Raw genomic sequence first — 23,539 nt, forward strand, 5'->3', positions numbered from 1 at the left:
CCCGTGCCGCGGGCGGCGGCGCCTCTCGCCCCTCAACGAGGACAACGGGCGGTTCCTGCTGCTCGCCGCCCTCATCGCCGCGTACCTGAGCGCGGGAGCCAGCGTCTTCTCGGCCCTCGAGAGCCCGTCGGAGGCGGCGGCGCAGCTGCGCTGGAACCGGACGCTGCACAACTTCAGCCGCATCTTCAACATCAGCCTGCCCGAGCTGCGCGCCTTCCTGCGCAGCTACGAGGCGGCCATGGCCGCGGGCATCCGCGTGGACGCGCTGCGCCCGCGCTGGGACTTCCCCGGCGCCTTCTACTTCGTGGGCACCGTCGTCTCCACCATCGGTGAGCGCGGCGGCGGGCAGCGGCCGCGGGCGGCCCCGCGGGCTGCGGGCTTCACGTGGACACCCAAGTTGGCGGAGGCTCCCGCTGGGATGCGCCGCGTTGCTCAGGCAACCGGGACCCCCCCCCGCCGCCCCGCCAAGCCCGGGACCCCCTCCCGCCATCCCCGGACACCCCCCAGCCCCGGTGCCCAGCCGGGTGCCCGGCCGTGGCCGCCGCCCGGCTCGGCCCCCGCGCCCGTTTCTCCCGCGTCTGTTAGACCCGTTTTGCTGCAGCAGGTTGCAGAAGCCTCTGTGTGCGCCCCGGGTCACTCGTTTTGGGGAGAGCCACAGGCAGGATGGCAGCGGCGTTCGCGCCAGTGGCCACAGCTGCCTGCGGTAGCCCGGCTGCTGGGGAAGCATCAGCTGCGAGTTTATTTGCAAAGCTGCTGAACTTGGGGGTTACGTGCTGGAAAAGTCGCTGTGTGTACGTGTAGGTGTACGGGCAAAGCCGTGCCTTCTGATCGTACAGTAACAGGCAACTCTAGTGTGCTGTTGGCTACAATTAATTGCTATTATTTGTGTCCCATACGAGTTTAGAAAGAACAGTTATTTCTGAGAAAACAGTGGCTTTGTGGGGGATGTTATCTCTTCCCTTTTCGCTCTGACAGCACCACTAGGAAATGTTGCACAGAAGATTTACTTCAGGCAGGGCCCATCTGTGGCTGTCTGAATATTGCCTTGCTTCAGAGAGGAGAGCTTGCTGGTTTCCTTCCTGTAGCAGTTTTCAAGTTTTGTAACAAGCCAGTTGTCTCGGGGCCTTGGAGCACGGAGAGCTCCTGCTCCCTGCGTGCAGAAGGCAGAAGCGCACGGCTTGTTGTCGCAGTCACCTTCATTAGGTGCTGAAACAGCCAAAAATGTTTTATCAATAGTGACTAATCTCTGTAATAGAGTCGTGATGATGACTACAGCAGTATTGTCAACTATTGCTACCTTGTGTATTGAATAATTCAGTTAACTTCCCAAATWCAAGTACATTCAATAATCCAGTCATTAAGGCACCAGCCATCATTCGGCCACCGTCATCACAGGAACGCAGCTTTTTAAAAGATTGTTAGGGATGCAAAAAGCCCATATTTTAACAAAAGCACTCTTTCCTTAGACCCACCRTAGCAAACAGAGAAGTCTTTAGAAGTGTAAGTGCAGATCTGGCCACTTCTTCTCAAGTCCTAGTTTCTATTTGTGGTTATTAAATTGTTTCCCCATCATTTGCAAGTCTCTGGTTGCATCTCCACCTCCTTGTGACCTCGCTGGGAATCTGGGAATTGCAGAGAAGCAGAAAAATTCCTCAGGGTTTCCCACTGATCTCGACAGGTGTAAAGGGGTGCATGAAGCACTGTATTCCTCATTTGCTGTGCATAACCTAGGACRCAGCACTCTATAGCCAGTAATGTCAACATCTCCTTCATGCAGGATATGGACTGCAGCTGATCCTGCCAAGTGTTCCACCAAGAGCCCTCTGCCTTGGGTGCCCATAACACCTCTTCTTTCTGGATTGCTCATGCTGTTTTTGTGGTTTCAGTGAGCCCGTTGCTRAGCACGGCTCTGTGCTCGGTGAGGAGACGTGGCAGGAGAGCGCTTGGGCGCTTGGTCCCTGCAGAAGAGCAGGACCTGGTCCCCCCGCCTCTGTCTCCTCTCTCACCTCTTCATGCCACTGTAGCTGTGAGAAGGGCAAAGCCAACGCGAGACCAGCCTCCTTGCTGGGTGCTGGTTTGCTCCACCATGCAGCTGCGGGCCGTTGCGTTGGCAGCTGGGTTTGCACACCGAAGTGCAAAGCYGGCGAATTAACCAGCCTTCCTGCAGCAAAACAAAAGCCGTGCTGGTTATGAGCCGTGCGAGGCGGCCCTCTCACCATCCCAGCGTGGGAGCAGCTGAACGACAGACATCAAAACGTCCCTTGAGGAACACTTCCAAGGAGCCCTTTTTCCACAGTCCCTTCCTTCTCTCCAGGCCAGCCCCGTAATATATCTGAAYAACTGAGGTATCCTTGATTCCAGAGCCCACTCCAATACTATGTTGCATGGGCATTTTCTGTATACCACRAGTCATTAACAGTGAGAAAGCTGGCGCTACGTAACCTCACCGAGAAGTACCAGGCGCTTAGAGTCAAAACAGCTTGCCTTCCTAAACTCTGTTATCAGTTACATGTGTCAAAGCAACTTGATCACTTCAGCTAAACACACTCCAATCCCACCAGCACATCAGGAAGCTTTCTTACTCACTGCTTGATGAACACGTAGGTATCAGCTCTGTCGAAGATAATTCATCTCTGTCTCACACCAGTCAAGCATCACAGAAAGCTCCCTGAGTCCTCCTGATTCCTCATTCTTCTTTCACTGGTGTTAATAAAACTATAAAATCCTAAATACATAACTGATCGTTTTCCAGGGACAAACTATTGKTTTTTTTCCCTTAGCTTTGTGTAAACTGAGCAGAAACAGGAAATCACCTGATTACACAGAGCCCAAGACACAGTGAGACCCTCGGGGTGAGAAATGCAGCGTTGGCTTCTTTGTGAGCCCAGGCAGGGAGACAGAGAGAACAAGAAGTGTGAGGTGTAGTTTTACTGAATTTTTCTGAATAGCCCCCAAAGTGCCTGACTTGAACTCCAGCAGACACCTTCTAATAGCACTCTGGGCAATCATTTTTCATCACCGTTCTGTTTGTGGTTGGGTAACCAAATATTGCATCTATTTTTCATTATACACATTTGGATTTTCAGAGCTATAGAAGAAAATTCTTCAGTCCAATTACCCGCTGTCAGTTTATACCATTTATCCAGTCATTTGCTTGACACTTCAGGAGTTATTTTTTGTATGCCATTATTATTGTTATTATTGTTCTGATTTATTTAAGGGACAGYCAGGTGAAATTTATTCTTGATTCATTTGCCTGACGGGCAATAAACTTGGTTTTTCAGTTGATTTTTTTTCTTTCTCAGCTGCAAATCACAAATAGTTTCCTGCAGTTTTTTTATAGAGTGAAAGCAAAACATAGCTCAGGCTGATTTTCTTCTGGGTAAAATGTTGCACAGTACAGCATTATCAATCGTAGCTTTTCCATTATTCCAGTAGCACAAATACATTCTCCGTAGCACACAGGGCAACTATTGTGTTTCTGAGTCTTTACTCTGAATCCAGATTTTTTTTTCCTATGTTAAATTTTAGAAAAGAAAACACAAAGTACCTTCAAAAACCTTTTGAAGCATCAGGCTTATTATTAAATTTGAGGTTTAAGCTTCTTATATGTAAATATGTGTTTCTCCAAAAATAGTGGAAAATCCGGAGATTTATTTGCTCTACAGAAATTCATACAAAGTATTAAAAATAATAAATAAGGTCAGAAGAGGTACACCAGCATGTAAAAATGATTTTTCAAGGAAAGACTTCTAAAACATCCCACAGTCCAGACAGGTTGTTTTGGGATAGACGTGCCTGGGTTCACAGGCATTTGAGAAGAGGTCACTGGGAGGATGGGGAGGGAAAAGAGCMTGTTCTTCTTCCCTTCTATCTCAGAGTGGTGGCCAGGGTGCTCTCCTGGGAGATGAGAGACCACCCGGAGGGGTCCAGGTGCTCATGGCCAGGATATGTGGTCAGATCATTAGGTGGTTCCCTTACAAAGGACACAAGTGATAGACTTTTAAGAGAAGTATGTTCCCTGCTCAGTTCTTTGAAGGAGATGTTTTCAGACAGGGATATGTGAACCTTAAAGAAAGCAAGACACTGCTATAGGAGACATGCTGCCCAGTATTTTCTATCAGCTATCTAAATTCCTGTGGACACAGTTTCTTGACTTAGGACATTGGCTGGGTTAGATCCTAGGTCCTCTGCAGGGACCCACMGTATCTACCACAGCATTTATGGTGGTGCTGCAGGGGCCAGGCAGCGTAACCACCGACTTCTAAAATCTGCTCTGGCTCCCGTAGGCTTTTGAAGAAATYCCGAGATACAGACCTGCTGAAGGTGGCAATTTGAGTGCAAGTAACATTCAGGAGGCAGCCCGATGGCCCGGCAGTTTCAAGCATTTGACTGCAGTATATGGAGCCAGTGAGTTAGCCTGCCCAAGAGCAAGCAATTTAGCCAGAAATTCCACAAAGAACCCAGGTGGTTTGAAGGCTTCTTCAGCGTTGCATGTCAGGATGTGGATKTGAGTGGTCGCTGCCCAAGGATCCGGCTCTCTGCTCTCCTTGAGCCCAGCTAATTGCTGCTTACACGACCACACAACCCAGAGAAGTGCAGGTCTGAGCAGCGCGTTGCGTTTTCTCAGGGCTACACATTTCTGCGGGGCTTGCAGCTCGTACAGGCAGCTCTTGCAAAGGCTTCAAGTTACGGGGCTAGCGCTTTCATGTGTGACCCTCTTGAAGTCAAAAAATAGCAACACAAAACAAAAAAAAAAAATGTAAAGCCCAACAGGCAAAAAAAAAAAAAAAAAAAGAAAAGAAAAAGGAAAAGAAAGTATCTGAAAGAGCAAGCAGTACAAAGCTGTCTTTACTGTTTGTGCTGGCGTGACAGGTTTTTCAGAGGGTCTGCTGCTCTGGGCAGATCTGATCCCTTTGGCACATGCCATGTTTGGATCAGGGACTGCTGGATTTCTGAGAGCTGTTTCCTCTTTCTGGTAGTCTCAAGGGATAAGTCAAGGGAMAGAGGTTGTCACTGCACACATTTCTCTGTACATAAGTGACTGCACAGTGGTTTACCTTGGCTGTTTCCTACTTCCCATAGGTCGGTTACCCTACTCAGAGTGGGGCAGCAGTCCAAAGCACAGCCTGCCCTTTCGTAGCTGAGAGTGCCCACAGGCAGCTGGACTTGGCTTACTTGAGATTTCTCCATGGATTGGTCAGAGCAAAGTCATTTTGATCCTMAATTTGTTTTTTGGAGGGAGCGTGGAGAGCGGGCGAGTCCAACATTTTCAACAGAGCCATGCTTTTCTGGAATAGGAATGTTTTCCAAAACTTTTGATCATCCTCAGTACTGCATAGGGCCAACTGCCCCTCAGAGATTATGCTCGAACTAGAAAGTGAAACACAGTATTATGATTCAGTAATCTAAACTGKGCCGTTTTTACAGAGCATACCAGCTCAGATGATGTAATCTAAGAGTTTACGTAGGAGGGTTTTTCTTTTTTTAATGTGATTCTTTAAACCTTATTTTTGCGATAACATGAAACATAGTATGAAATAATAGTCAATACTGCTGCAGAGCCAGATCACCCAGCGTTGGAGGTCAGCGGCCAGTACTGATTCCCTCTGACAAAACCAGTCAYGGTGACTGGAGGAAGAGGGGAGGAAGAGCTGGAGGGAACCTATGTAAATGAATGGAGCTCCTATGTAAATGAAGGTTTCTCATTGCAGCAGGCTCTTCATTTTCTTTGATCAGCAGCCTTGGAAATTGGCCGTTCGTACCTTGCTTACACTGTGAACACAGTCTCTTTCTGATGAAAGATGAGCAACTAGCRCACAGCTGAGTGCGTTTTGGGGCAAAGCAGGCAACGCCGAAGATCGGGGTTCACATTGGTAAACTTAAGCCCCCAGATACCAGTAAATCTTAAACGATATTAAATGCTGCTATTCACAAAATGTTTTAAGAAACAAAAATAATTATAACCTAAGGGGCAATTGCATAAAAATCCACGCAAATCAAATGTTTAATTTTATGTCTCCTCAGTAGCCTGCTGCTRTGGCAGTCAATGGCAGTAGATCTGTGTGCAGAGCCGTAGGAAATCCCACCTTACCCATTTTATTGACATGCCAAGTTTATAACAGAAATGTAGATCTGCTGTTGCCAGCACTTCGCAGTGCATTTTAGTTTTTACTGTATGTAATATAGCTCCSAGGTTCAGTTGGTCTGTCCGTGGGAATGGCAGTATACTTAGCATAGCATATACTTAGAAGAGCAATAGCTATAGGCATTGCAAGGCTTAAATGCTGTAACCTTTACCAGGCAAAAGAAGTAGAAATAAAATGAAATCTACTTGCATTAAAGGAAACAAAACATTGGCAGCATTTTCACTGAATTGGAGCTTTAGTGTGGATGTATAGGTAAGACGTGGAAGGGTTTGAGGTTACCCTGATTCCTTACATAGGTGAGGCACTACTATTACTCATGTTTAGTAAGTGCTCCTTACCCGGATCAGAAAAGCAATAATACCTTGACAACAAATGAAGCCTCACAGTGATTCCTGAATGAATTTCCAACTTGCTCAGCCGAGAGAAAATTGTACTACTGCAGCTTCTTCTCTTTTATAAATTATAGGCCAAATGTGCACTCATTCTCAAATCTTGCCCAAACTTAATTACAGCAAAACCAGCAATTAAGGGGAATTTGCTTAAGTGAGAACTGGATGAGAGACTCTAATTCAGTAAGTTTCAGTTAAAAAGAAAAGTAGCTAGAACCCTCCCAGTTATTCATTTGAATTGTTACCTAATGCACCATTTATTTGTTCAGACTGGGTCCTGTGTAAGCAATACACCCATCTTCTGAGGATGAACAAAAGAGGGGGTCACTTGTGCTCAGCARCATGTGTATGGAACCAGCTCTGCTTTAGACCTTTTGTGCTGGAGCTGACTGCACTGGAAAGATCTTAATCAGCAGTGCTATACTCCTRTATTTCTAAGACAGTTACTTAAAATTAGGTCTTTTTGCCTTCATAAGTAAAGCAGTAGAGCTTGCCCAAGATGTCTAGGAATTTGTTATTTTGCCTTCATCTACAATTTTTAAAATAAGGTGCTTATGAAGACACATTTAAACTACATAAATTACATAAATTAGTATTTTTTTCCAGTAAATCTTAACTGTAAGAGATTTATACAGAAATTCAAAATGATGGCAAAGTGTATAAAAGATACTGCCCTGTGTTTAAGTTCTTTGTGTGCTACAGCTGCACTTTTATAAGTTACTCATAAKACACAAGGTTCAGTTTTTGTAAAGCGGAAGAGCTGAGACAGCTATCAAAAGATACATCTTTAAATACCTGCACAAATACCAATGTCAGGAAAAAAAAATCTGTCAAAGTTTTTTTCTTTAATCTAATTCAGTTTCTTTAAAGTGAAGAGAAAACCAGTGATTTAGCTTCCAGACCACCATTCCCACCTGTAAGGCTAGGAAAGCACAGGAGTCACATCTCATTCTGTCAGACTTCTTATGTAGAGAAGCGATACACGTACCTCGGACTTGCGCTTGTGAAATTCAGGTAACAGTGTTTCGTGTCCCTAAAGAGCATGAGATGGTGAGGCATCGGCATCAGGAGATGGGATGGCACTAGAGTGCAGGACACGGTGCAGATATTCATTTTTCAAAGCAAAATTACAACAGTAAAAACAGGTATTTCATGTGTTCTTCTCTCTTAAACTTTGAAATTTTTATGCCATTGAGTCAAAGTGGCCTGCTGGCTAATGGATCCATGTCATCTCGGGAAACTATCAAGATTTAGATGCCGTTGTTTTTTTCCTTAAAGTTCAGAAGTATTTTGTACAGTCTTGGGTCTTCCCAGGCATTGGAAATGCAACTGCAAGTTTCAGTAAACAAGAAAAGCAGATATGAATGCTAATGTTCGAAACACTCAATTTGAGACAAAGCATAGGCTTTTTTTTCCTTAAGGGTGTTGCTTAGATACACAATTACCCACAAAAAAAAAAAACCCTCAAGGTAAAAGCAGTTTTAAAGGATGAAGGATTAAGATCTTTAGAAATGGAAACTGGCAACAACATTTACCTGGAATCCATCAGAACTATGGGAAGGTCAGAGAGGGCTTCAGGTGTTTGACACACCTCAAGAGAGGGTGTGTGAAGGAAGTGGGGCGTCCCACGAAGATATGGGTCACTATATCCATGGTTACCAAGACTGACCTCATGTAGCTCTTGTTTACATCATTCTTTTGTTTTCCTGCAGGTTTTCAAAACAGTTGCTCCAAATTCAAATGTGTTTCCTCTGATAGTGTGTAATTTAAGCTCTAGGAATTCTCCAAGTTTCAGCTGGAAAAAGTGCTCCAAAATCCTTCATGCGGGAAGCCAAGCTAGATGCTTCTGCACAGCATGACAATAAGGCACTACTGCTTTTAAGACAGCGTTTTAAAGACCATTAGCCTCTAATGTGAGGAAACATTTTTTTTCTTTGGTAGTACAGATTACTCAAACAACTGAAGACTGTGTGGGCTATATATTTCCATTATTCTCTGATCATCAGATGCTGAGACAGACATGAGAATCAGCTCTGAACCAGCCTAGGTCAGTYCATGGCAACACCGACTGCAACTGAAAGAAGACACTCTGCTTTTAGCTCCTCTTTTAGGGGACGCTTCCATTGCAAGGTGGTTTAGCACCAATTTAGCCAACACTAGCCCAGCTTCTTTGCCATTTAACCGACCATTAGAGCATTTTAGCTGTGCCAAGTGGCAAACTGGCAAAATAAGAAAGATAACAAAGTGTAATTTTGCTACCAGTTTTTATTACTGTAAACTAAACCAGAGTCTGTCCCCAAGACTTGAGCAGAAACAGGATTATTACAGCAATGAGGGTTGAAGCATTGGGAAAAGGAGTTATGAACTCTGTGTGTGTGTGCGTGCATGTTAATGAAAACGTCTTTCAGCTTCATTCTTTATTCTCTCCTTTTAGGATAGGGCGTCCCTCTTTCCTTAGGAAATTTTGTTCTGAGACAATGTTGGATTTCTGATTAATCCAACTTCCAAACTGGAACAATCCAATTTCTGATAGGCCAAAGATTTTCAGCCCAAAACCTGTGATCCTCCTCATCTCCTCCGTCTTTAGAGGACCTGGCACTGCTTAGAAGAGCCTTCCTGCTGGAGCAACTCCTTGCTTGGAGACACTGGTGGCTTGGCACAAATTACTCATTTACTTGTACAACATACATGGAGGAATAGCCAGCCCCAGTCAGGGAGCTATAGAATGGATACAGAATATACTTTGGCTTCTTCCTCACCTTGATTCTGTGCCAAATGCAGCCTGGCCAGTCCAGATGGTGACCCTCCTTCTGTATTTACTAGGTCGTGCATTTACAGTAATGGTACTTAGTAATGAACAAGTCTTTTTCTTAGCATTTGATATGTACTTTTTGGTCTTGTGCTGTCACTATGTAAGTGACAAACATGCAGTTCAACCCTGAAAAAAAAGAGCTCAGCTAATTCTTGTAGAAGAATACATTGAGAGTGTTGTTGATCCTACAGGCAAAGCTGATGGCTCAAACATTTTTCTTGTAAGGGCTGTTTATCACTGAAAAGCTGAAAAGTGTCCCTGCGGGGTACTCACTGGAAACTGAAGATCTTTTCTGGAAAGCTCAACTAGAAGGGATCAGCATTGAAAAACACCTTGGGGAGAGTTGCTATGCAGAAGAGAACATAAAGCAGACAGATTTTAATCATTTTTTCCCTCTCTCTTTTGCAAGGGGGGCAGGCGGTGAGGCAACAGCAGAGAGAAATCTCCAGTGCAAAGGTTGAGTTTATCCAATGAGCAAGCTCAGTAAGGGCCACCTTCAAGATGATAACACTCCAAATATGGATCCACCTTGTCAGAGGTCAAGGACAGCTGGCTCTGACATGTACCTGAACAACAGCACAACAGTTGGAAGATTTTTGTTTTATTTTTAATCTCTAAACTTGGTATGCACCTGGTTTTGAAGTTACTTTTGTTCCAGCTGGTCAGCATTGGATCCTACCCATCCGTTACACAGTCACATATGTCTTTACACCTTTCCTCCCTCCTCTATTCCAMATTCCTGTTTTAGTGAGGTTATTTCCAGAGTTTTCCCACACAACCTCTTATTCAAGGCCCTCCGACAGTTCCCCAGACTCCTCAGACACCCACCTTTGGCACTCTCCACTCATCACTCTCCCAACATCTCCTCCCATATTGCTCCTACCTCACACTTACCCACTTGAGCATCCTTCTCCTTAAGTACCCGTTTGCAGCTCCATCACACCAAGCTTCCTCCAAAACCCTTTCTGGTACAGTTACATCCTCTGCATTGGTCCTCACTTTGCACAGGGTTGTCCCCTTGCAGCCTCCCATCACTGCAAGTACCACCTGCCTCCTATCACTGTTTCCCGAAGGCTCCAGTCCYCCTCAAGTGCAGCCTCAGGGCCAGCACTGCCACAGCCTTCCCAGTGCTGGATGTTTGCAGCATCCCTGCAGCTATCAGCCTCCCACTCACTCACCCAAGCCAAGCCTGGCCGCTTACCAAGATCCCTTGCTACCAGAAGACAAAAAAGACCASGGATTTTTCCTCTCCTTGTTCTGCTGAGTCAACATGAGTCCCTACACCCTTCTCTGGGCACCCCGTTCACAGGGTCTTTCTCCTAGGCAGAGACTTCCCAGTGACGTGGCTAAACCCTCTGCATGTAGCTCGAAATAAACCCATCACGGTGGCTTCACCCCTACGCCAGGCTGGACACAACATAGGTCCTGCACAGCCCACCATGCCCCCTATACTTAGTCCCCAAAACTAAATGCTTTTAAGCTCTTTGAATCACTGTTTGGCATAATTTTATGTTAGACCATCAGTCACCTCTGCAGAAAAGCTCTGTACCTCTCAGTCTCTTTTTATCCTCTTCACATGCACAGGAAAGCTCACAATTCTTTAGTAGCCTTGCCTTTTGTTTAGTTGCCCAGTATTATGGTTGCTGATTTAGGCACTCGTTTAGCAAGGAAGCCTAGGTATTTTAGGCTGACAGCTYGACCAACTCTTTTGAACAGCAGAGTTCTCTTAAGAGGAGCGAAAATGTGGCCATGACCTCTCCGTCTGTGGTTTAAATCACAGCCAGGCAGCACAGCACTGAGCAGGATTGATTTGGGCAGTCACTGGTGTTATGCAGGGCAGTGCTGTGCATAACCTCTATACAGTTGTGTATAAACAGCATAAAATTGGTACTGTAGACAACCCTTTAATAATTGCCTGCAGCTCCTTGAAGCTGCTTAATGCTCAATTAATCAGCGCCTGGCTCTCCACTCCCGGCGTGGATTCTAGTGAACAGCAGTTGTCTCAAGCACCTGACTGGTATTTCAACACTGGTGATATAATAAAGAGCAATAGAAGAGACCTGGTTGGTTTTCCATTGCATTTATTGGGTTTATCCTCATGTTCTTGCAGATCACAGAGTAGACTGGGGACCTTTTCCTCCAGTCTGGTGAGTTTAGTGAATGTGTGCGCATTTTTTGGATATGGCACAATCACAGGAGTTCAAAAAAACATATACCTATATGTATGCATGCATGTATATATTCTGACCCACCACTATAAAGGACTAGTTAGTTCCCTAAGCAAATCTACAGGATCTCTGACCCCTTGTTTACCATAGACTTTGAGGAGACTGATTCTATAATGAGAAAAAAAGAAAAAATAGTATTAAAGAAAAAAAAAAAAAAAAAAAAAAAAGGAAAATGCCAGAAGAAGCAGATTGCTTGCTTGATATTTATATTAGCAATTCTATACCAACCCTATATATTATGGAATATATATATATATATTATATATATATAAAACATATATATTACTTACATGGCCACTTGTTATTTTTTCCATGAATTATCTACTTTCCCAGTACATGGGTTCTTCAGTTCTGCAGTAAAMTCAAGGACCCAAAAGTGCAGCATTTTCTCTCTTTTTTGGTGGAAGTTTGACTGTCTATAGGGAATAAGTCTCAGCCTTGTCCTGAGGCAAATGCAGACTCAGTTCTTCCATTGATGCTCTTGGCAGTTCCTGCAGAGCAGGACTATGCACAGGGCAGGTGATCCCTGAGGGCTGCAGCTCATGTGCAGTACAGCACATGGTCTCTCGTGCCCTCAAACCTAACACGGGTCCAATATTAAGTTTGTTAACGCACTTAATGCCGATCTGCTGGATACAAAAGGCCCCATTCAGAAGCTTGATTTTCAGATTATAATGTCAATGAGACTAAATGCAATGGTACAGTGACATTAAGTGTTAATGCTTTTGCAGTGAAAAAGATCCAAAGAAATKTAATATTTGTATCCAGAGGGCACTATTTCAATAAAGTCATCTGACAGAAATATTAAGGGAAAGTAACATTTTCATTCATAGCCTGGAAATTCATACCCAGATGGAGAAGTTAGTTCATAGTATTCTTAAACCGTGGGTAAAAKTGCTTAATGCAACAGAAGAGTTTTCCATCTGCAGCAGTTTTATCAGTCCTAAGCTGTGACCCTGTCTCCAAGGCAACTGTTTCTAAATATTAGATGTTAAGGATCTATAGAATAAATGAGAGCTGTGAAATGTACATGTATAATCCTATCAAGGAGAAGGGCAATGAAATGCTAACACAAGAAAAGAGGTGAAGGCAGCACTAGAACCTGAATATGGAATTGTGGTCTCTAAATTCAGAATGTAATAATTAAATATTGTTGTTTGTTAATATAAACTTTATAGTGAATAACCTGTGCTGCTCTTGTTTGGTTTAATATAGTTCTTCTACACCTCTTTTGCCTTACAGATGCATACAGGCACACACACCCAATACAAAATTTCTTTGTGAGATCCCCATTACCTGAGAAAGGACTAAAGMCACCACAGAAAGGAACTACTGTATCATGAATAGGAACATCATGACTGTGCTGACATTTGCTCTCACCATCATGCTAGCATCTGCTGCATATCACATAATTTCCAGTTGTTTTGGCCAGAAAGAAAAGAGAATGTAAACTTTGTCTTGTACTTGACACTTCAGGGAAAGGAGAAAGAACTCAGATTATTTCWTGAGATTTTTATTGATATTCAGACTGGTAATAGCCTACTAAGAAAAAAGCCTACTAAGAAGAACCAGACCAGATACCAAGCTGAAGAAGATGGTACAGATGGCTAGAATAACAGAGAACCACTCACAGAAGGAAAAAAACATGAAGTGCAATAAGAAGCAAACCACAGGCACACAGGTCTTTCCATGTTTGTCCAGCTGGACTGTTTCTCATATCCATCACCAAGTAAAATAAACAAACTAAAACTCCAATAAGCTGAATAGTAACTGCAGGATCTATCATGGAAGTCAGGGTGAGGGACTGGCACTTACCCACGGGAGACTGCTGAAGGGTAAGTTATTGAGAGGTTTTGTCAGTTCATGTCTATGAATTCCATTTGTCCGGGGAGAGGAAATATTGAGCACCTGAAAATACTGCTGCCATAGAGTTTGCATCTGAAGTGGTAGGTCATAGTTGGGCAGAATTAGTATGATGTTGATTAAAATACTGTGTCTGAGCCACAGAAAATCAATCCCAAGGTACCTACAAAATACATGTTAGTGCCATGCAAACCACGCAGCACATTCCTGCTTTTGTTTACTAAATGAGAAGCACAGTCAGTCAGTTCTGAACGAATTTGTTTCCAGCAATCATGACATATCTAGCCCTGAGAACAGACTGAACTCAAACAAACCAGGACTAACTCCTTATGATTCAAGCAGTGCCAATGGGAGAGCCGAGATAAGGAAGGAAGACCCTGTATGTACATGTCCACTTCTTTCTGCTAGTTGTGGAAGGAGGATGTAAAGATACTATGTTTACTTGGTCTTACTTTGCAGGTTAAGTCTTAGCACTCTTGCTGCAGTCGTGTGTAGTTCTCTCTCACCTCGCAGAGCTGATACACTGAATTTTGGTGAAATGTACTTCAGAAATCTCAATTAAACAAGCTACTGAAATAGAGAACTTCACCATCTCCTATGAGTGATCGATCACCAGGGAATTCTAAAAAGCATGAGTGGATTTACAGTTTGTTCTAAACTGTCACTATTTTTTTTTTTTTGAGTTATTAGATGTGTTTAGCCATATGGGTTACAATAAGCCCATTTATTTTGATTGTGATGTTCGCATACTTTGTGTGAAACTCAAGTGCAAATGCTTTGCTGACAAGGCATGGGCTAACAGATGCAGCTCCATAATGAGTTGGCCTTGTATTCCTAGCTGGCAACTGCAACAGACCTCCTTTCTGCTGAGGACCAGGCACTAATGGATATTGATCATCAAATTAGAAGGCTCCCCCAAGCAGCAAAATGGACTATAAGAGCTGTGCCCACCCACCCACCTCCTCCTCACCCCGCACTGGCCCCGCAAAAAAAAATTAAAAAAGAGCATCCTAGCCAGCTGTATCAGGTCTAGGACCTGCAAGGTAGACTTGGTGAAGTCTACTCCAAAAGTAGTCTGTTAACATGTTAACATGACAAAATGGAGAGTTTGTGGGTCCCAAAACAAAATCTAATTATCTTTTCCTTTATTCTCTGATCATATTCTGCAAATGTGTCACTTTCTTTTATGGACAAGATTCCTTTTCCGCTGTGAAGACGCTAGTGATGCAAGAGTTTGAATTACTGGAACACAGATGTCTCTGAGAATACAAAATCTATTGAGAGAGCAGGAACATCTCTTTCCTCACGCACCTTCATTTAGCTGAGACATATGTCAAAGTTTACTTGTCAACCATTTAATTTCTCTTATCAACAAATGCAAAGTTTTGTATTGATGAAGTATGAAAATATAAATATTTCTCAGAAATCTCAGCCATTACAAAAATAAATAGAGATCAAGCAGCAATCTCAACTCATTATATATAGGAAATATTTTCCTGGTTCTGTTTAAAGATGCATCATCATAATAAAATGGAGGTAATTATTTAATTATGAGAGCATTATCCATTGAATAGCAGCAGTGGCAAGGACAAATCTACAGAGTTAAGGTTTCTGAAGACCATTCCTGAGATGATATGTGAAGTAAGTGTTACTCCTTTTTATGAAGAATGGATAAATATGAACACATAACATGGAGAAAACTTAACATGCTTATTTGTATTAAAAATACTGTTATTTAAACAACTGCAGCTACAAACTATTACTGCTTATACTTAAAATAATGTATAAGTAATATCAAAACGTACTTCAGTAAAGAAGAGGTGAATTGATATTGCTTCTGGATCTCCCTAGAGATGGTACATTCTGCTTTTTCTGTTTAACTTTGTAGCAGTGTTGTGCATTACTCTAATTATCAGGCTGCAAGGTTGGTAATTAGAACTTCTCAGGGTAATTAGAAGTTCCCAAGGTTGGGAACTTGGTGTTCCCAGCCCGACACACGGCTCTGCAGCATGGATATCTTGCCATAGAGTTAAACGAGGTCATGGGTTTTCATTTGTTTTACTATTGTATCACGTGCATACTGCGGTAACAAGGAGACTACACTGATTTGCAGCTTGTGGATAGAATACTTAAACTTGTCAGCATGCCATGCTGGTTCACATGAGGAGAAGCAAGGAAATGGCCTGTTCACCAGCTCTCACCRCAAAGTGGTGTGGTTTCAGGAAGAGATTTCCACTTGAACTTGCAGAGTTCTCCCAAATACCGTAGTGTTACTCTGCTAATACACTGCCTTTCATTTCAGCAAGACTTTTTTGCTCTTTCTTGAGTTCTAGTCATCTGGTTGGCTTTTGGGTCCTTCGCCATTCTTCAGAAAACTTGGTTTCAGGCTGACATAAGCTGACTTAGAAATAGAGCTCTTTATTTTTGTTTGGTATGGAGGGGCCTGTGCTAAAGAGTTTATACAGGAAYGACAGTGCCATTAATGTTACCCATTTATCTCCTTAACGCTTCTGCAGGTTTTGGAATGACCACACCAGCAACCGTGGCTGGAAAAGTATTCCTCATTGTTTATGGCCTTTTTGGGTGCGCTGGGACTATTCTTTTCTTCAACCTCTTCTTGGAACGTATTATCTCTCTCCTGGCATTTATCATGAAGGCCTGTCATGAGAGACAACTGCGAAGAAGTGGTCTCCTACCTCCCAACTTCCAAAGGGGGTCAGCTATCTCTGGGGTTGGCAGCCTTGTCGGGTGGAAGCCATCTGTTTATCATGTGATGCTGATCCTAGGAATTTTTGCTATCACACTTTCTTGCTGTGCCTCGGCAATGTACACAGCAGTGGAAGGATGGAACTACATTGACTCCTTGTACTACTGTTTTGTCACCTTTAGCACCATCGGCTTTGGAGATTTGGTAAGCAACCAGAATGCTGTATACCAAAATCAGGGATTATACAGATTCGGAAACTTCATATTTATATTAATGGGAGTATGTTGCATATACTCTCTTTTTAATGTAATCTCAATTGTAATCAAGCAAGTTTTGAACTGGGTGTTGAAAAAATTCGAATGCAGATGTTGCCCAAAGTGCCATAAATCAAGTGCCCGCCTTGGGCGTCGCAACGCCATCACCCCAGGAGCTCGCCTGCGCCGACACAACATTTCTGTGGAAACTGATGGACAGTACGACAGCGACACAGAAGGGAGGAGGCTTTCTGGAGAGATGATCTCTATGAGAGAGCTCACAGCATCGAATAAAGTCTCGCTGGCCATTTTGCAAAAGCAGCTGTCCGAAACAGCCAACGGCTACCCAAGGAACGTTTGCATCAACACCAGGCAGAACGGTTTCTCTGCAGGGGTGGGTGCTCTAGCCATCATGAACAACAGATTGGCAGAAACAAGTGATTCTAGGTAGAGTTTTTGAAATTTTCTTCTCTAAGAAAATGATGCTTTCTTATTGTTTCTTTAATAAAACTAAAATGGTGATTTGGGTGGAATTATCGCCATAAACTCCTAGAAAGTCTTAAATACAGAGGCAGTCTTGGTATTCATTGGACATTTAACAGTTTAGTTTCTGGAGTTTTTTTGAGTCTTCTCTAATATGCAGTAACATCTTTACCATAATGTTACAGTTTTCCCCAAAGTAGGTRATGGGAAAGACATTGTACAGAATTTGATGCAATTTTAGAGGGACAGTGTGCATAGCTAAGATGGTGTCTAAAAAGACATATTGTTTTTCAGAAAATAACCCAAATCAAACTCCAGGTTGAAGTACATTTTGGGCAAGCTCAATTCCAGTTTCAAGTTTGACAGATTAGGGACAATCTAAACCAGTATCTCGCAGTTTGGTGAAGGATGGATCTGGCTGTGAATTTTGCACTTCATGCTCTTCACCAACTCCTCATGCCAGAATTTGGCATATTTATAACATAAATGTAGGTGACTGCAATCACACCATCTTCAGGGTGATTCTGATTACTCATTTGATAAATACTACTGACTTCAATGACAGAAGGTCAGATTGACTTGATTCCCCTAGCTATGAATGATGTGTTTCAGATAGTCTTGTCTGAAACACTACCTGTTACCTAACCCTTAAAAGTCATGGAGTTATCAGTTAGAACCACAACGTTAGAAGATGCAAAACTATTCCTACCTGCTGAATAACTGAAAACAGGTAATTGACAGCTCCAGAACTGACCTCATTCAAGGCAAGAGAAGCCAATATTCACCTCTGATGTCAAGTTTTTGCATTGACACTGAAATGTAAATTAAAGTTTATTTTGTTAGCTTTACATGAAAAAAAAAGCTTCTAAAGTGAATGTAAGTTCTGTTGTCGTAAATTGCATTTTCAGCAATATTACTGCAGCGGTTCATGCAAAGATTTTGTTGACAGTTCTTGATGGTCCCCAACACAGTATTTATTTTCAACAAATCTGACAGTGAAGCTTGCAGGAAAGAGCATTGCTTCAGAACTTCCCCAAAAGTCAACCTCTTCCAAAATATTGWTACTAAACCATAAATTGGTCCATGTTACTCTGTTAAATCATATTTGCCCTGTAGCTGTCTGAATTGTTTAAGTACCAGAAGACATCTTCAAATAAAGCWGCTATAAGTCTCTAGTTTAGCTCAACAAGTGACTGAAGAAAAAATTCTGCAAATCTCTTTTAGAAATATTTGCAAAGCTCTAAGTCATTTCTCTAAACTCTTCGTACTATGCTATTCCTTTAATGCTGTGAASATAGTAAAAAAGGCTTTCAATTGTGTTTGTGCAAGAAACACAATCCAAGCCTGAAGTTTGAGAAATAATGGTTGCCTCTTCTTGAAAATTACTTGAATAGTCAAGGTCATGATTATTAAGTTTCTTGTTGCATAGACTGAAAAAAGTTAGAATACTGACAATGTTTGAAAATATTTCCACGAAGGATCATACAGATATTTTGTTAGTGAGGTCTCCACCATTTTGCTTTTCTTTAAATTCGTAGAGTGCAAAATGTTTTGGCATTTAACCCTGGCATTTAATTACAGAGCCAGAAGTTTTGCACACCTGTGACTGCCAGCTGAAGGGTAACAGTGATTATTATGTCTTTGATCTAAAGAAAAAAGAATTGGAGGAGTAGATAAAATTTCATGCAAGGATCTATATCATACTGTAAATGCGGCCACGACTTTTATCAAGATAACATGTGGCAAAAAAAATGCTTGGTAATGTGTGTTCTGTATCTATGGTCCCGAATCATAACTAAGAATACTGAGAGGCAGCATTCAAGCAGCATTCCTCTGACAAGAGCTTCCTTCATGACAGAAAGACCCCTAAATAGCACCCATCAGAGTGTGTGCCCTCCCTGTCTCAAAGTCTGCATTTTAGGAGCCTTCTTCCAGATTTTACCTGTTTCTCCTGRTGGAGAAACAGGTAAAATCAAAGTAGTGGTGAGGCTCAGGTGAAGTCCACTGAAGTTTAGATTAAACTGGATCTTTAGGTCTAGGTCCTGTTCTGTGAAAGACTCAGAAGCTTGAGCTGGGAAGACTTACAGGGAAGCTGCTTCCAGAGCTGCAGGGATCATCTCTGAAAATAGCAGAGGCAGAGAACCGATAGAACTGAAGATTTTTCCTTTCCCCCTCCCCAGGAATACCCCAGGGGGTAAATCTATTTATTATTATTTATGATAATTATTATTATTAGACAGACACCATCCCAAAAGACTTACTATTTTAATAGCTAGGACTCCAAAACACGGCAGAACTGCATAGGTTTGGTAGCTAGATGCTAAGTTTTATTCATTTTACTCTTAAAAACAAGTCAAAATATGTTTAGCGTTCTGTGTTCTCAAGAACTATATTTTGTGAATATTTTTGCAAGATGAGGGGTTTTATTTTTTCAGTAAGATTTTTTTAAAAGAGAACTATTATAACTGTCGTTTGGGATTTGCTTAAATATTTGTAAATTGTTTTCAAACTACCTATATTATTCCTGCGTGCAAAATGTGATGAATATGAAATTGTACAAACCTCCACTGTTATTTCTGTGCTTTTTCTGAATCAATACTGAGGCAGATGGAGGCTGCTGGAACATGATTTAAATGTTTCTGATTCTTCTCGTTCCTCTGATCTGGATGGACCCAAGGCAATGCCATGGCAAGACCCTTTGCAGTCCCTGTAGACTTCAGTAGGAGTTAAATTGTCTCCCATAGCCGGATTCCCCAAGAGATTTGGGCATCTGGTTGCTACTCTATGCACTGATKTCTGACATTTCGTAGCTCCCCAAATCCTTGAAAAAACTCCATTTTGCTGCTTCTCAGTGCAGATATCCCCAAATGCTGACACCCCTGTCATGTGGACCCCATTATCTAAGCTGGTAAAATCTCATGGAGCTGTCTGATCCAGCACGCCCTGCTTATTGAGGGCTTCAGAGACTGCTGCTGAATTGGGTCTCACTGGAGAGCTTCTGACAAGAAGTAGCCTTACACTTCCCTTGTACTCATATTCACTAGCCAAATTAGTTCAGTCTTTCCCAGCCCCTCCTGCCTTTTCTTTAGCTTCCTCACAGCAACTTTCCACTGAATTTACAAAAATTGGTCACCTAATTCTTCCTTTTTATTGCATATGGTGCAACTCAGGATTCCCCAGGGCAGTTGGCTCCATCTGTGAATTCAACACTAACCATGTACCAGCTGCATGAAATGCAATTCCTGCTGGTATTCTGTTTTCACAGACAGAGCAGATACCTGGACACAGACTGAAGCACAAGAAATGCAGACGGAAACTGAAGGAATGGAGTGAGAAAATGAAAGCACACTGCACTAAATTGCACTTTCTTTTCAGGTAACTTTAGGGTTATATTGTATTCGCACTATGTTGTTTTTTACAAGGTTTTATTTTTGGGCAGCCTTGTAGAACGAATTTCCATTAAAAATGCAAATAACCTGGGATTAAGGAGTTCATCCTCCTCGATACATGCCCCTCTGCATCGCGGTGCAGAACAGCAGCAGTAGCTCCTACCTGAGCCGGATGCAGCCATCACCGTGTTGCTCAGATGCTGTGCCCCCAACCAGTGTTTTGCTGTTGGAGCCTGAGAAGCACATTCAGGAGCAGCAGAAAGCCTCAGTACTTAGGATTTCCTTTGAGCCTCCACCTAATGAGAGCAGTGCCTSCATAGGCAGGCGCTGCTCAGGCCTCCATCAAGGAGGGAGGAGAGCCTGCATTCTCCTGACCCATACACCAGTATCTTGCAGATGAAAATTGAAAAGCAAGTGCAATATAACAAGGCACAAAGACCAAATTCAAGCAAAGTCTTTTGTTTCTGTTAGGGAATGCAGCATTTACCAACTTCTGAAACCTGAAGCGTTTCCTTGCTTCAGGTGGCTTTAAAAARCCAATAAATTTACTTCTTGGTATTTGTCTTTCCCATGTGTGTCTCAAACAAAGCTTAGAGACACACTGACATATCCTTAGATTGGATTTTTTTTCCCCACCAGAAAATACACTTCCAAGATTTGTGGGGAACGAAAAAAAATACATGGCCTATTAGTTCCTTAAAATGTGAAGGATGTCCTCCTGACAATATAAATGTTCAAATAAATAATGTTACTGACCTTGGTAACAAATGGAAGTTTTTGAAGCACAAGCTCTAGTTTGCCTGTCTCCCTCTAGAAGAAGCATTTCATAAGTAACTCGTATCAGTTGTAACAAGAATTATGAACATTCTTCAGGAGGCAATTGGGGCAGTGCAGTAGAAAGCCAAATTAAAGTGGAAACAAGGTCAGTTACAAAGGAAATTAGGGCCTCTTTGACATGCATGTGCTAACTGAGAACATAATTGCCAGCATTTTGCAGACCAGTTTAGTGAGGAGAGCCAAGAGACGTGTAAGAGTCGTGTTAAAGTGCTTGGAGAACTCACTGTTGCCATGCCGTGGTCATGCAGAGATGTGTTGTGATGCTGCCCATCAGTTTAGTGTTATTGTCCTAGCACAGCTTCAGGCCTTYGATTTGGCCTTAACCTCTTCTTCTCCCTAGGTTTCTGTGGGTGAAAATTCGGCTGTATTAGGAACATTTACATCTATTTCAGTCATTTTTTTTCGCTTGTTAATGAAAGGAGAACCTAAGCAAAAGAGGGGCCATAAAGCCAGGCATATATTGCAGGTTGGATATAAGCCTGATTACTTGTATGGGACAAATTTACAATTAAACAAAAATTATCTGTAGCACTGAGCCCATTCTCGTTTTGTGTGTGTGTGTTCCCAAAACTTTTTAACTTGAAAAAAAAATACTAGCTAATTATTCTGATGAATGTTCAGATAGAGTTTAAATAAAGTCATGCTTTGGGTAATGCTGATTACTCACATACAGAAAACCTATGGATATGGCTGAAATGACTTCTGCTCTAATTGGCTTACTAATGTGCCTTTCCAACACAACACACATTTTCAGTGCTGTATTTAAATAATACAATTAATGTTATGTTACAAAATGAATTCAGTTAGGGCCTATTAATACTTGACTCACAAAAGTAACTAATGAAGTGTGAACTACACATTTTATAGCTAATATGCAATTTTTTTTTTGTGACTACTTCCACCTTTGAGCTTACATTCTCCTTTTGTGAATATTCATACTAAGAAAACAAGCGTTAGGTTATGGAAAGTGCATGACAATATGGCCAATTCCACTGAGGTTTGAACTGTAGGATATGCATATGAATATATGCACAGTAAATGGTTCGTTCTGTATCATAAATATACTATGTAGCAATGGCACAGAGAACACAGTACTTCCAATCTACATGGACACAGAAGGCAGCTACCAATAAAGATGCATGTTTTTTTCTCTTACTCTTCTTATTTACTAAATGGTTAACTTCCACCCTTTAATTAGAATATAACTGTTAAGGCAGAAGGAGATGCCAGTTCCAGAAGCACTGCCTGGCCAGAAAGAGGTCCAGGCTCAGATGAAAGGTCATGTTCTCAGCTCCCAGGAGCTGGAATGGTTGTGTTCTGAAGGAGCACTGGGCATACTGCATATAGCAAATTTGCAGTCTCCATATCTATCCCACTAATTCCTTCCTTGGGAAAGGAAAAATACTGTAGTTATAGATACAATTTATAGCGGAATACATAGGAGTTTAGCAATTTAGTTTGAGAAAGAAAACACAGGCTTGTATCAAGGTATATCAAGAAAGAGGCCTTCTACCATCTGTTGATCTCCTTTCATTTCCAGACCCTACAGATATTTACATCTCTATTTTTTCTGTTGTTAAGTTGATGTCATAACACAGTTGTCCCCAAAAGAATGAAAAGTGTGTGGWAAGGGAAAGACTTGGAAGTATTTTCCAACAAATCCAGCAAAAAAACGAAGGCTTGTTTTGCTTTAAATAGATGCATGTGCATTTTGCCTGTGTTGCGCAGCACTGAGGAACCACCTTGGCCCATGACAGCTCAGTTGCATCACCGTCTCTCCTGCTTCCTTGGAATATCAGCAGGAAGGGAAGAAACAGCCAACACATGCCTACATGTRCTGTGCATTTTGTCCAAGAGGTGAACACTGGTGAGGCCTGATTTGCAAATCTAAAATAAACCACATGGATGTAGATGTATTGCAAAGATAGGCGTTATGTAGGTGCACTGTACGCCAAGATTTCCATACCCAGGTTCCACCTCCATCCCCACGTCCCTGCTGGGCCTTGGCTAGACAGCCCACAAGCCTAGACCTAGCACTAGGAAATGCTGGGCAGGGCTATGGAGGTGGATTTTYAGGTGGGCAAGGCTTAGTCCATGTGTTTTCACAGCAGCTTTCTCAAGCCTTCTAGGAAATACAAATGTAAAATTCCCATAATCTTTTTTACTTCACAGACCGTAAGATTACTTTTTAAAGCCAGTGAGCCAATGCTTTTATAATACAGTAAATAAATTGAAAAGGATCACTGATAATGCTGACACATGCAATTCAAATAGCAAGTATTTGCCTGGTGCCTCTCATTTCCTAGCTTTTACATTATTGATTCAATCTTATTCCTGCAAATAAAATACATCCCCCCAAAATCTGCATATAGTAATATCTGTAGGCTGTACAGGCGATGTAAGACTTCACTTCTAATTTTACAGTAAA

The 23,539-nt window shown here is 42.3% G+C and overlaps 1 protein-coding gene across 1 annotated transcript; it reads left to right on the forward strand.

The window, feature by feature from the left end:
- Window positions 1-19: 19 nt before the first annotated feature.
- Window positions 20-23,089, forward strand: KCNK12 (potassium two pore domain channel subfamily K member 12; the record flags this gene model as incomplete). Its single annotated transcript, XM_026048112.1, is given in 5 exon segments — window positions 20-329; window positions 15,958-16,849; window positions 20,151-20,167; window positions 20,170-20,260; window positions 22,810-23,089. Coding segments are annotated over 5 exon segments (1,473 nt in total), but the record flags the coding sequence as incomplete, so codon positions are not given.
- Window positions 23,090-23,539: the final 450 nt, after the last annotated feature.

This window comes from Nothoprocta perdicaria, unplaced genomic scaffold (genome assembly GCF_003342845.1).
Source record: "Nothoprocta perdicaria isolate Ctin4 unplaced genomic scaffold, notPer1 scaffold_51, whole genome shotgun sequence".
Lineage (NCBI taxonomy): Eukaryota > Metazoa > Chordata > Aves > Tinamiformes > Tinamidae > Nothoprocta > Nothoprocta perdicaria.